Source organism: Scomber scombrus, chromosome 22 (assembly GCF_963691925.1).
Source record: "Scomber scombrus chromosome 22, fScoSco1.1, whole genome shotgun sequence".
NCBI classification, from domain to species: Eukaryota; Metazoa; Chordata; class Actinopteri; order Scombriformes; family Scombridae; genus Scomber; species Scomber scombrus.
The window spans coordinates 14402486-14416783 of NC_084991.1; the positions used below are offsets into that span (position 1 = coordinate 14402486).

Genomic DNA, 14298 nt, shown 5'->3' on the forward strand with positions numbered 1-14298 from the left:
TAAATAAAATAAGCTAAAATAATAATTCTGCCTTCCCAAACAACAAGAGACTCTTCATTTTTTATTTATTTTGTTAAAATACATATGAAACAGATACAATAAATTATATTCCAAATGTTTACTTTAAATTGTTACAAAAGTTATCACAAACTGTACACATCATGACAGTAGTTGCAGTTGTTCTTGCTCAATACAGTTTCAACCAATATGCAAACAATTACAGCTCAAAGCTCTAAACTCCTAAACATAGAACAACTTGATAAGGTAGAGTTGGCTTCACTGGGTTTTCCAGTTTGACTAATTGTTCACAACAATAAAGAACGTGTATAACTCTCACTCTATTACAAGTCTGAGCTGTTCAAATTATCACAAAAACAATAGAAATACATTTTGATGTCTCTATCTCCATAAATTTACGACAACTTCTTGAATTTCACTTTTTTAAATGTACAAACAGTGTCATACACAATTATACTGTATATATACAAATGTAAACTCAAAGTTTGAAAATTAAAACACTCTAACATGTTAATTACCTACATTTTCCCTTAGTAAGTCTGTTTTTAAAGTGGTGACGGGCATGCTACAAGTAAAAATATTTATTTTTAATATTAATGGCAGCGCAGAGGGAAAAGCATTATTATATGCATGTGCAAGTTAGATAACAGTACATAGCCGTTTTTCTATTTGCTATGTTGGTTTCTTAATAGTGTCTTATTACTGACATAAGGAAAAGCTGAGTCAATGTTCTGTGTTAGACGCATTGAACTTAATTTCATATGGCTTTATGTAAAAATATACATAAGTTGTTTTTTTATTGTGTATATTATTATTATTATTATTAATAATTATAATATTATTGTGTGTGTGTAAATTATAATTTCCTGTAATTGTAACTGGACAGGAAAAGTGGATGTACTATAAATGTTGGCTTTTTTCTTCTAATTTATTTTATGTATGATTTTTATTATGATTTTTATTACTATAATATTTTTGATGTTATTTGGCCAGTTGATCGTTTGCTAACCCCATCTCCCTTAGATAGTGTTGCTACACCTGTCAATCTTTCCATTGTCACACCACACATATGAAGGTAAAATGATAACGGTGGCAGATGTGCTGCTTGAAATTTACTGTAATTCTCTTATAAGAGTTAAAACATAACTTGAGGCATGGCTGGAAAGAGAGGGGGACGGAGTCCAATGGATAACAAAGGCCACAGAAGTAATGTGAGGTGTTGTGTGTGTAAGTTTGTCCTAGGCTACTTTCAGGGACCAATGTCAGACCAGTTAATTGGGGACCACATGTCCAATTGGGGACAATGTTACAAGATGGGGAAAAGATGATTTTTGGGTCAGTGGTTAAGATTAGAGTTAGGTTAAGTTTAGGTTAAAGTTCAGGTTCAGGCAGTTAGTGGTTATGTCATGTCTCAGGGAAATTAATGTAAGTCTATGTGATGTCTGCAAAAGTGACCCAGGACAACCATGTGTTATGTTTGCGGAGGGTAGGGAGGCAGTATGAGAGGTGTATGTGTTTCGTGTAGGATAAATTAATGCAATTTGAATGTCTTATACATTAAGGTATTATTATTTGTTTGTTGGTATGAAATTCTAAGCAAAACTTAATGGTGGAAAACATTAAATTAAATAAAGATAATTATAGTAATTATATATAGTAATTCTAAAACCAATGTGTCCTTCATTTTAGACAAAATGTCTAATTTCTAGCCATCAAGAGGCAGTTCTGTTGGATGACATGATAACTTTTGGTTAACGTAATGTTTCAAGATGACTTATTTTAAAATGTGAACCCTGTAAAGGGATCTTAAATATGCACTTGATGGTTACATCCAATATTTAAAGACTGAGGCGGCTGAAGAAACAGGTTGATAAACTATGTAGGAGACACAGTATTGTTCTTATATTACAGTTTAGACCTAGTTAGTTAGTCTGTAAAGTAAAATCTGTTAGTAAAATCTTTTTTTTTTTTTTTACAAACATGAACTGTAACCCCTCAATATAATGCTGGACTGTATTAAATCAATTTCTTGCATTTTGCTCTTGTATTTTTGGTTCTGGACTGGGTAAAAGAAAGAAAAAAAAACTACTATTCAAACTCTTATATACAGAGTATTGCTCTCACCATGTGTACTTCTGCAACAGGCAGAGACATCCAAAACTTGACCATTAAATGCATAAAATATGAACAACGTGGCTCCATCTCTGACCGCTATGCAAAAGTGAAGCCAAAATATCAACTTTTCAGGAGCCACCAGCTTGTGTGGCATCATTTGGAGCCAGAGTGTGTAGAGTAGAGTCAGGTGGTGGGATGACAGTCCATGAGAAACGCCTCCTCAGCCGACCCATCACCTGACGGATGTTTGAGAGGGGCTATCACGCTGTCAATCATAATGTCACACCCTCTTTTTATATCATCAAATAACCAAATAAAAACAAAATTGTCAGAAAAATGAATGCTTGTGAACATCAACACATTGATTTTTTTTCTTCCATTGGCTCATGTCCCAAATGCTAACATGAAAGGGATGGGATTTATGAAATATACTGCAGCCAGCCACCAGGGGGCGATCGAGATATTTTGGCTTCACTTTTGAGGAGCAATCATAACCATGGATGTATTATAAGAGCTGGACAGCACTCCACTGCTCAGCCTTACAGACATTTTTTCCCAGTAGTCACTTGCAGTATTGCAGTGAAAAATTCCCCTGCGGTCCAAAAAGCTTTTTCTGTAGGCTACCATTGTAAAAGAGATGTCTGCACAACTGCTGATAGGACACTTAAAACTGCAAACTAGGTCAATTACATCTCTTTCTTCTATGAATTGTTGATCTATTGAGGTTTTATATATGTAAAACTTTCCTCTAGCTTAGAGAAGTGAATTAGAAATCTGCGATGTCATCACAATGTAAAGTCTAGGGGCCGAACAGGAACTTGCAGGTGGGACAAAAACACTGCACATATTCAGTGGGCTGCGGAAGCAAATCTGGAAGCTAGAAACTAACCAAGCAATTTTTTTTGGTATCCAACTCTTATAATACATCCATTGTCATGATGGCCATATTTATATACAGTCAATAAATGCTAACTGTCATTCAGGGAGTTGTCAGATCTGGATCTTTCAGTTTTCTGTATCAAGTCTATTTTTGCATCCAAAATGAATTTTGAACCTGTTGGTGGAGCAATGTCAAGATTTCTCCATGCGACTGGCCTGTATTATAAAATATAGGATATATAGTAAACAGGGCAGCATTATGCTTTTCAGTGCACATCTAGCTGGAAATTCATTAGGAGAAGAAGACAGGCCTGCTGTACATTGTTATTGTTGCTGAGCTATATGATTGGACAATCGCTGTTCATTGGACGGGTTAAGCAAACAGTCGTTTTGGATTGACGACCTTACATATAATTTGAATCCTATTTTCTAAAATCATTGTCACATGTAGTGTTCTCTATAAATTTAGAACAACATTGTTGATTAGTCTACTGATATTCTCTACATAAAGATCCTCCTTCCATCTTTTTACAACCAATTCATACAGTAGAACTAAACCATCAACCAGTGTGTCACTGTTTATGAGCATTCGTTCACTATTTAGTTTCAACATGATTGACATTTGCAGAGTAAACAGTCTAATTATATTTACATGACAGGGATAATAAGAGGGATAGTCTAATTTATATGTGCTGCTTTGCAATAATGTGCTGAAATCGATCTGATGCTTTTAAATATGAATAAGATATTGTTATGTTTAAAGTTTTGCAGGGTTCAGCCAGGTGTTTGGAAACAGATTTATTGTTAAATTATTTTAAAAACACTTTGATTTGAGTGTTTTTCTTTCTGTACATATGTCTGCTACATGAATCCGCTACAATTTCTCTAAATCTCTTATGTAATATCTGCAGGTAAGAGTGGCAGGGTAATGGCTGGCTTACATGTCTGTGACAGTTATGACTGATGAATTTTCTGAGACATTAACCCAGCCCTTGTAGAAATGTTACCTGCATTCTACAATAAAACCTGGATCATTGAACTGACTGGATCTATTGACTTTTAAGCAAATGTTTTCATACAGGCTGCCCTGGTGGCCTAATGGTTAAGGTGCATACCATACAAAAATTTACGGCTGAGGGATAACCTTGAATGTAACACCACCCTCTCTCGCCCCGTTGCCCGTCTTACCACACTGACCCTCAAATAAAGGCAAAACAAATAATAAATTAAAATGTTTATATGCCATGGAGCAGCATAGCCCTTTGTGCCATTTCAAGGTAAAATGGTGAATCACTAAAGAGTTCTTGGGCCAGAGAAATATTCAAAGTATTGAAAAGGTTGATACTGCTGCAAGTGAATCTCTTAGGATTTCTTGCAGTGAGGCTTACCATTCATGTGGTCTGTGTAAATGTTTGGTAAATAAAGCATTTCTGATCATTTCAAAGCATATATATAACTATATATATATATATGACAAACAAACCCTTGAACTTGAATGACAGTGTCTGCTGCATAGCCAGCTCTGTAGAGCACTTGAACTCTAGTTCAAATCGAATGAATACAAACAATTTCAATACAAGCTTGTTTTTATGAAAATGTAAGAAACATGAATGAATTTCATTTTCACACAACATGCTCACAAGAGACTCATAGGCAACACAACTTCTGAGCCACTCTAAAAAAAAAGTCTGTTTTCTTACAGAGGCGATGTCATCAATCTACCTGTGGTCATCAGGGTGTCTGTGGAGGTTTGGGCGAAGGACAAGAACCTTGACTCTCAAAGCTTGCTGCTCTTCCAGGCCACTGCAAGGTAAAATATCACAAAATGTGAGACATTATAGGAGTTTACTGTCCATTTTTGGTAATAGCAGGTATGTCTCTAGTCCTCAGGACGTACTGTGATCATTGGTAAAAAGGTTACTTCGACCCAGGTCGGTCAGAGCAGCTTACACCATCTCGCATGGTCAGATCCAAGTTTAAGTAGAGGGGTCTTTAGCGGGTTCTTGATGTAACAGTTGCACTTTAATAATATATAAATACGTCAGGAGCAGTGGCAAATAACCAATGTAATACACAGCTTCTGCCTCAAGTCCTCACACATGACACTATCAAAATCACAAGCAAGAGTGTGTGTGATGGTTGTCATTCACCGATATGTTCCCACAGCACCTATCGCCCCCAAAATGACAAAACCATAATACTATTATTACTAAGTACTATTACCAATAATACTCCAAGTCAGACTTTTTCTATCTCAAAGGTTGATGATGGGTTTGGACAACTAGTAAACAGGGTATGTTTTGCCTATGATCACAGTTTTCTCAAAGTATAAACAGTTGTTTTACCACTGAAAATGAGTAATCACCTGTATTTTCCTATGCATCAGGTGAGGATTGGGTTTGACAAAAGAAAAAGAAACATTTATAACATGTAAAATATGAAGTTACATTAACTGAAGTAAAACAGTTAGCCTTTGTCAAAAGATATTTTAGTATTATTAATTTTATTACTTATTTGCACATTGTATCTTGATAGCTTGCAAACGAGTCACCAATACATCCAAGAGTCAGTTGGATTTTGTTCAGACTTGCAGAAGCATGCAAAACTGCAAACTTCTCTATCTGGAGACATCTCATTGCTCATTGAACAACTGTATGTCTCTCTTTAATTGTGTGCATAATTTAAGTGAGACGGTTTTGGAGTTGTTGGAAAGCACCTTTAACAAAGCTAAGCTAGCTGTTTCCCTCCACAAAACACATTTGATGCCTCTGTATTGAATGCATAGAGGTTAATTTTTAGTAGATTTTATTTATCATCTGACTTTTGTTAAGATGGCTAATATATTCTTAGAATGTCCCTTCAAAACTAGGAAAAAATATCAAAACATCTTATTATGTTGCAGATTGGCCAGCATATTTCATAACTGAGCTGTAAAAATAAGCAAATGCTTGTACTGACAAATGATGTTTTAACTATTTGATTTACACCTTGATTTTGCATAAATACAGATACATCACTGGATTTTGTTTTGTTCTTTTAAAAGCAAGCCAAAATACAAAAATAATGTCGTCTTCAAAGACATGACAGGACATGAAGGCTCATGTAGACAGAGCTTGGGTCCCATTCAAACACATTAACCATTGTGACATTTAACCCTGCACCCAACAGCATCTGTCCTGGACGTTTTCACATTTAGAAGCTTCTAGAAAGCTCAGTAAATGTGACCTCTTTAAGAAAAAGCGAAACAGAGTCTAGTATAATACCTCTCCCAGAGCGTGCCAGTGTGTGATGGGCTTCCGTGGGTAAGCCAACATTTCATTCCAGTGATCTCGTCCCAGACCCTCAGCGTCTGGCCCAGCGTGACACACACCAATCACCTCATTGTGTCCGACCCTGTTAGTCATAAAACACATATACAATGTTAATGCTTCTAGTAATCCTGGAACGGACACAAAAGCATAACTTGGAATGGAAATTTTACCATTTTGAGATGTAATTAATGTCTCAAAAACAATCTGTGGAGTACACTGAGTCTAACTAAACAAAAGTTAACTGAGCTTATCGCATGCCTTCTAAAAGCACTCTAATTAGTTCTGATTATCAATCTCTGTTTTGGAGAGCTTTTGGTGCACTCATGATTTTGTTAATTCAGCCTCCCCAATCATTTCCTGTTGACTTTTATTTATGGCACATACCAGTTAATAAAGAGTACATAATGTAATGACTGCTTAACTCACCGATCATAATCCATCACCATGATGCTCAGACTGACTTGTTCCACGTTTTCAGGAGGGATGTCGAAGATGATGGCCTCGTTATACACTGGATTAAGTGTGCTTTTCTTGGTGGTGGTTTTTCGCTTCTTTAACCTCCGTCCTTCACATATCAGGTAAACCTTCACATATGGATCTGGGAGACATATGTTCACGGTCATTTCAAAAATCTGGTCATTTGTGCATAGTGAAATTAGATAAATGGGTTGTGCAAAAGCTCTACTGACTTATTTAAAAATATTAGCACTGTTGCGTATCATCTTATTCTGAGAGAAGGTGACACTTTTAATAATTTGGTGTCGCTTGCCTCCCTATGGCTCTTCTCCCCATTTCCATTCTAAGTGGTCACCTGCTGTCTGGTCTCCACTAAGTTTTGATTCATGGCCCAGTTTGTGCTTTTGATGTGAGCCGCATCTTATTTGCTGTCAAGGTTACCTGAAGAGCCTGTGATGTCCATGGCTTTGAGGTTTCTGCATTTGATGACTGTTAGGGTCATTCTCCCTGCTGTGGGGAGGTAGCACAACGAGTACATGATCTCTCCCAGGTCAACACTTTCCTGGAGGGGAAAGGGGACAATAGAATACATTTTGTCCATTTGGAATAACTTTTACCATATTACGTTGCATCAAAATGTCAAAGCAGAGGACTAAACAGGTTAGTAATTAAAGGAGGGTTGTGTTTTGTCAGCTGGAAAGGACCATTTAATTGGCATGGCTTGGCAGGTTGTTGTGTTATTAATATCCTTCAATGCATTATAGCCACTAGTTTTTTATTAGGTAGAAGTTGCGGCTTTCTTTGCAAGCCTGCAAGCCAGTTTGACAAATGTTAACACATAACTCTTAGAGATGATTAAAACTAGGAAGCATTAATATGTGACTGCCTTGTGTGCAATTTGCTTGTCACTTGTATACAATCCTACTCAGGAGGTGATACTCCAGAGACAATTTTGCTGGAAAAAAAAAACATGCCAGCTACTCAGCTGAGTTGAAGTTAAACTGCTATGTTATCTAGTCATTGGACCAACATGGGGAGTTAGAATGTAGAGAAACTGACAGCCTGGAAAGATCTATCATAATGTGTTTTCAGTAGTTATGTAGCTGAAATCTGCACCGCAGCAAATTATAGTTTGCAACACTGCATGTGCCTTAATAAAAGCACACACACATAAACATTTTTAAAACCCTGGAGCTCTGAATGCATCCAACACTTAATCTTACGTTTTAGTCCACAGAGTTTTAAAAACTAAAAATGCTTCCCTCAGGTAGTATCTATGCAGTAGGAGGTTTACAATTTAATATATGGCCTGCATGTTGAGGATAAGATGTAAAAACCATCAAAGAAGACTACCCAGACCAATATAAGGATAGACTGTATTTAATTTCGACTGCCAAATGATACTCTGCCAAATAATTTGAGTGCTTTTGAGTAATACTGTTATAATTGACTTGACAAAGCAGAGACCATGCACTTTTACAAAATGTTGAATCTTCCAACGCTTTAGTTTTGCTATTTGAGAGTTTAAAACCAAAAGCAACCAAAAGGAGCCTCACCTTTCTTATCATTGCCATGAACATATTGTTTACATAGTCATATACAAAGGTTGCCTGATGCACAATGTCATTTCCCAATTTCGCAGGTTAATTGCTTATTTATTATAATAAGAACTGACCTAATCATGACATGAAAGCAGCTGTGTGTGGTTCATACTGCCTGTTGAATTCACACTTGAAGTAAGTCGTTCTTGAGAAAATGGTTGTGTCAAATATCACAATGTTACAATAACACAAAATCTGTTAAAAAATCATAAATCTCCAGCTAGAATTGGATCGGAATGAAAAAACTCTTGTTCAACGCTTGTTTTGTGAAACTTTCAACCAAATTTGAAATCTGTTGAAAGTAACAATGGGGCCTGGACATCATGGTCATATAACTCTTGCAAGAAAGTGTTTAGAAATGTATGTACTGAGTATAGAAAATACAGCAGAATGTGACCTTGTTTTCCACAATAACCAGAAAGCATCAATGTGCATGTCAGAAGCCCAACGAGGTGAAGAGGTAAACACAATTGATGCTGTCAACCACAACAATGCATTATCTTGTTTAAACATGCAGATAAACAAATCAACGTTGACACTCCCAATTACGAGTGCCTTTAAGAAAACAGCATAATATAAAAAGCAACATTTCTCATCAGAAGGCAATAAAAAAAACAATAATAATGATTCTTTTACTAATTTAGTCTGGAGAAGCTAATATGATCCTGAAGACAATGGCTCAGTGTTTCTCACATTGAAATAAACCATGAATCAAGTTGAGGCCCTTGAGTAAACTGTGATAAGTGTTAATGTAGGTGTAAACTGCATTGTGCTCTATATCACCATGTCCTTTTCAGAAAAGAGTTCACATGAAGACATATAATCTACATTACGTGATAAATGTATGTGTTTGTGTAAATACTAAGAGCACATTGCTGCTACCAAATAAAACAATTTATATATCTGACGATTGGGTAATTTTATTCCCTGTTGCTATATTTACGTCTGTAGAGTAACCAGCAGTTTCTGGAAAAATACGTGTGTGGGAGTTTGGCTGATGAAATGCATTTCCCAAAGCATTTGCATTATGCAATGTGTTCCACCTGCCACTTTTGAGAAGCCATGTTGATGAATTCAGGCTCTCAGAAGTGATTCATTGCGATATTTCTCACAATGGCCTTTCTAAAAGCAGTAGTTTCCATTCAACAGTTTTTCCTCAGTTACTGAACTCTGGTGCAACATTGCTCTCATACAAAAACACAACAATATTCATACATTTTTGAGGATTTTGGAAGTGTGCTGGTGTGAACCCCAACTCACCGTAGTTGCTGCCTGAATATCCTTCCACACCACTGCCTCCCTGGAAAGATCAGAGAGTTCAAAGAGGTTGTCCACCACCACCTCGCCAATCATATCATGGCTGGTGAAGCGGTCAAAGTCGTAGACGCTGAAGTGCAGCTTACGGTTGCAAATCTCATCGTACGCCACGGGGAAACAGAAGGTCTCATCAAACATGGGGTTCAAATTCTTGCGGTGGACACGCGTCTGGTACTTCTTCTTCCTCTCAGGCAGCAGGTAGATCTTCACATATGGGTCAGAGGTGCCTGTGAAGTCTTTGGCAGGCAGGTCCAAGGCCTTGAGGATTCTCACCACTAACGCTTGCTCCTCGTAGTCATACTGCAGTGAGAAGCTGAGCTTTCCGCAAGTCTCAACAGGTTCTTTGGCCTCGTCCTCTGAGTCCACAGACTTCTGTTTGTAGAGTTCGGGTTTTATTCTTCCAATGCTTACTGTAGAAGACTGTCGAAGGGGAACTGTGTCCATGCTGAAGTCAATGCTGGTGACATTCATCTGACGAGGCAGGTGGCGCCGGAATGAATTGTGCCTGTTGAAAAGGGTAGAGGGCATCTGGTAAATGTCTCAAGTGTCGGTGTTATGCATGAGTGGCTTTGTTATGGGGGGTGCTAATGGTTTGTCAGGAGAGGGGTACATCTAAAAAGCATGATGCATAATAAAGTGTGCTCATGGAACATGTTTTGACATATTAGTCTGGTAGAGTAGCTCAAAATGTTCTACAGAGGCATAAGAATCTAGTGTAGAGGTGTGTAGAAAAAATACTTTTAATACAAACAGCCAAATTAGCAATCCAAATGGGCTGCAGTGCCCCCTACAGGACAAAATGACACTTGCCAGGAATTACTCTTAGAAGCATACTGTCGCTTTCAATACACTCAATGCATATCATGAAAAATATGTGGCAACAAAATGATAGCTTAAAATGTTCATATTAATTGAACCAACAATCTTGTATCCATTTAATGTATAATTGGTTTAAAATCAAAACAACTTTAATGTTATGAACAACATAAGGACTTCAAATCTAACTCACTGTTTTTCACATTTTGGTTCCACTCTCAAAGTAGCAGGCTGTAAAACTACAAGTCAGACTATTTTTCATTTGAAAAGATTTATGTCAGCATTGACTGTGGTTTTGGACATTGACAATACATCTCCAGCATTCAGATGTATCCTTCTACACAAACTTCTGTGAAGTTGATATCTTTTGGAGAAAACCATGGCTGTGTTTGACTCGCCAATCTTGTCACCTAGCAACTAGCCTTCCTCCTTTCTGACAATAAGACAATCACAGAGATCTGTCAGCCATGGCACAAATGATATGGTGCAGGAAGCACAGCTGGAAATTAAATACTACACTCAAGTATTGCAAGCAGCATAGAAAGCTAAGTGTTGTCTAGAGCCAAGTAAAAAAGAAAAACTGTCTGAAATACTACTAAAACACATAAGAAAACACATTGAATACTAATTCAAATGACAATAGCAATAACTATAAGCTGTGTGATATCAACTTTTAATTATCTTTAAGCCATTACACACACCAGAGATAAAAGCCTTATTTTAATCAGCCTGTTTTTATTACTTCGTTGACGTTGACCTATGAGGAAATGTTGGTTCAGTGACATCTTCCTCTATCTTGTCCTCCATGAACTTTCTTTGCAATTTTCCAAAAACCTACTTACAATATTTTAAAAAAAAACACTAAATATTAGATGATATGAAGAGTTCATAAAAGAGTACTTACTCAACTCTTTTGGTAATCGATTAATCATTTATTACAATATATTGAAGCAAAAAAACAAAACAAATATTTTCTGGTTTCCAGCTTCTCAAATGTGAGAAGTTGTAGTTTTGCCTTGTTTTACATTTTTAGTAAATTGAACATCTTTAGGTTTTGGGCTGTTGGTTGGTCCTAAAAGCCACTTAAAGATGTCATATTGGTCTCTAGGACATTGGACTTTTTTATTTGTTATTCACCAAACAAGTAATTGAGATAGATTCATGGATAATACAAATAATGGTTACGTTTAGCCCGACTATGCGTTTTGGCTCATTAGGAAACACATTAGAAAAACTTACATTTCCTGCAACTAAACATTAATAAACCTCAGACACAAGACGAACACAGCAATAGACAGACTTTGGTTGAAAATGTCTGGTTGTTATATCTACCTCGTTTGTTGTTGTAACTTCATTAAGCTGACATACCTCTCACAACAATATCGGTTCTAAAATAGTATTTGGACTTGAGCTAAGACTTCATTTCATGTTGTAGGTGTTTTTGGCTTTTTTTCATTCAAAAAGAAAATAATCAGTACAAAATTGTGAATCACTGTCAAGGAGTAGGTGGAAGGATTGAGAAAGTAGGCGTTGTAATCTTTAACCTGGCTTTACTACATCTTTGGTGGGTGTTCAATGCATGGAGACCTCAATATAATATAATTAATGAGCTAAAAGACAAATCAAAGCAAGTTTCAATAGCAGCTCCCTCCGAGAAACTGAGCGCAGCTGCCTGGTGCGTCTCGCTAGAAACCAACCTTCCACCGTGACAGCTCCCACCCCACAGCAATTCTAATTATGGACCTTCTACTTTAAACACAGTCCTGGAAAACAAAGAGAAGCAAGAGCTGATTGTTTAATTACTAGGGTTGCTTCCCGCCGTTACCATGGCAGCTTCACTCACACATAGAAGTGATTATAGGGTTTTAACTGAAGCAAAGAGACATGCCATGGCCCTAGCTGATGGGCCTACAGGAGGTTTTTTTTTTCTTCTTTTTTTTTTTTCTCTGGCCAGTTAGAGCAAGAGACACACAATTCAACATGTGCAACAGCGTTTCAAGGTCGCCGGCCAGTCCTCGATGCTCTGCATGACATGTGCCAAACTACCTCGAGGACAGTGGCCACACACTGTCACGAACTGTCAGGACAAAAATTCTACCATTCAACTGTAGTTGTAAAAAACAGATACATGTGTATGAACAGTTATTATGTTTTCAGGGGCAGACTGGGGGAGGGGGCGGTTATGTGACTGCACTGGGTTCATACAGAGTACCTGGAGGAGGAGGTTGGCTCGGTGGTCTGCCTCTGGATTTTAGCCTGCTGGCTGAGCTTCTCCCTCAGGGCTGTCTGGACCTCGGCAGGGATGTCTGGAGACGTCTGGCTGATCTTCATGGCCGCCTCCAGGAGCTTGACAGAGCTCCGTCCATTCACCTTCACTTCTGGTGGGTACTTCTTTTCCACCTCTGCCACTTTACACTCATTAACCGGCGGGGAGTTGGGTGGAGGCGCCTCAGGGAAACCGACATGCAGGCCATTTTCGGTGTGGGCTGAGAGAGCCTTGCTCCTCCAAATGGGCCAGCACAGCTTCCAAAAGACAAAGAGAGAGACTACCAACAGGGCGAGGCCACAGAAACCCACGACCACAGCAAGGAGACTAATAGAGATGTCTACATGTAACCATGGAGAGAACCATAAAGGAAGACAGAGAAGGAAACACATAAAAAGGAAAGGAGAAGCAAGCGAGGGACAAATACGACAGACAAACATGCAAGGGAGAAAGAGAAAAAAAGAGAGAAAGCAAGCTGTAAGAAAGAGGGGGCAGCATATGCACCTGTTTGATAAAGCAGGACAATATAAAGTCATAGAGAACTTCAGTCATGGAGCCACAGCATCAAGAAAATTACATGCTCACTGCCTGAAGAGGAAAAATAATTTGGAGCCCCCATCTGCTCCTGTCATGTCCCATTGTGACAGATTTTTAAATACAAAGTTTACTCTGTAATAGTAAAGGAAGGAAGCTTCATAAACGCAGCTTAAAAAAAAAAAAAAAAAAAAAACCCTGGTTAAACAAATTGGTCTTAAATGAATGTCCAAAATGTGGAAAGTGGAAGACAGATGAGAGAAATGAAGACAAATCTTCTCCTCAGTATGGCCACCTCTGTTGTTTCCACCTGTTGCTATTTCTTCAGTCTGGACTGAGCTGCAGCAGGATGCGTAACAGGTAACAGGAGAAACACTTTCATAGCTGTTAAACACGCTAAAAGACATTCAACAAAAAAATGAAATAAAGTTTTTTAAAAACTCAGAACTGAAGTTTTTTCACATTTTTTCAAACGCAGCAACTACTCGATTTCAGGGGAAAGGGGAAAGGTGACTAATTAAAGGAATAAGGGAAAGAAAATAATGACTTTATTCTATTTACCTGCGTGACCTTTACCTGGTATGTTGCTATCCAGGGGAAATATATCCGAACATTTCTCCCGGTCTACGTGCCCCGTAAGACAAAGTTCCGTAATGATTTGGAGAGCCCTTTGGCACAAGGTGATGGTGTCCTCTGTCCGGACACTCATGTCTCTCCTGTTAAGCCATTGGACGCCGGAGGAGCCGGGAGGACGGTGGTTCATTTGGGCACCTTTTATGCGCCGCAGAGTGCAGCCTGTCCGCGGGAGACAGTAAGGAGGCGAGCTGCGTCCTGATCCATATCCAGCGCGCAACGAGAAGCGAGTGGCCAGACGCGCTCCCTGCCTTTGAATAACAGGCGGCTGGGCGCTGGAGTCCAACCCTTACTGCGACCAATAGCGATGCGCACCACTTTGAGGGTGAGTGAGCTAGAGAGAGTGAGTCCT

The 14298-nt window shown here is 38.2% G+C and overlaps 1 protein-coding gene across 2 annotated transcripts; it reads right to left on the minus strand.

Moving 5' to 3' along the window:
* Nucleotides 1-4743: 4743 nt before the first annotated feature.
* Nucleotides 4744-14079, minus strand: syt10 (synaptotagmin X). 2 transcript variants are annotated; one of them, XM_062443832.1, is made up of 7 exons: nucleotides 13890-14079; nucleotides 12726-13119; nucleotides 9641-10202; nucleotides 7221-7341; nucleotides 6750-6921; nucleotides 6276-6405; nucleotides 4744-4815 (listed from the first exon to the last, which is right to left on the minus strand). In XM_062443832.1, exons 1-7 carry the CDS (start codon nucleotides 14074-14076, stop codon nucleotides 4744-4746), a joined length of 1638 nt encoding a protein of 545 aa, XP_062299816.1. In that variant the 5' UTR covers nucleotides 14077-14079. The 2 variants fall into 2 exon arrangements, with proteins under 2 accessions (XP_062299816.1, XP_062299815.1); XM_062443831.1 differs by having other exon boundaries at nucleotides 13875-14076.
* Nucleotides 14080-14298: the final 219 nt, after the last annotated feature.

What these genes read in the sequence shown, in the direction of transcription:
- syt10 (XM_062443831.1), bottom strand. Translation starts at nt 14,076, where the DNA reads ATGAACCACCGTCCTCCCGGCTCCTCCGGCGTCCAATGGCTTAACAGG. An exon ending in ACCAGGTAAAGGTCACGCAG is followed by an intron (nt 13,120 to 13,874) that starts GTAAATAGAATA and finishes GGTTACATGTAG; the next exon opens with ACATCTCTATTAGTCTCCTT. An exon ending in GGACATCACAGGCTCTTCAG is followed by an intron (nt 6,922 to 7,220) that starts GTAACCTTGACA and finishes TATGTCTCCCAG; the next exon opens with ATCCATATGTGAAGGTTTAC.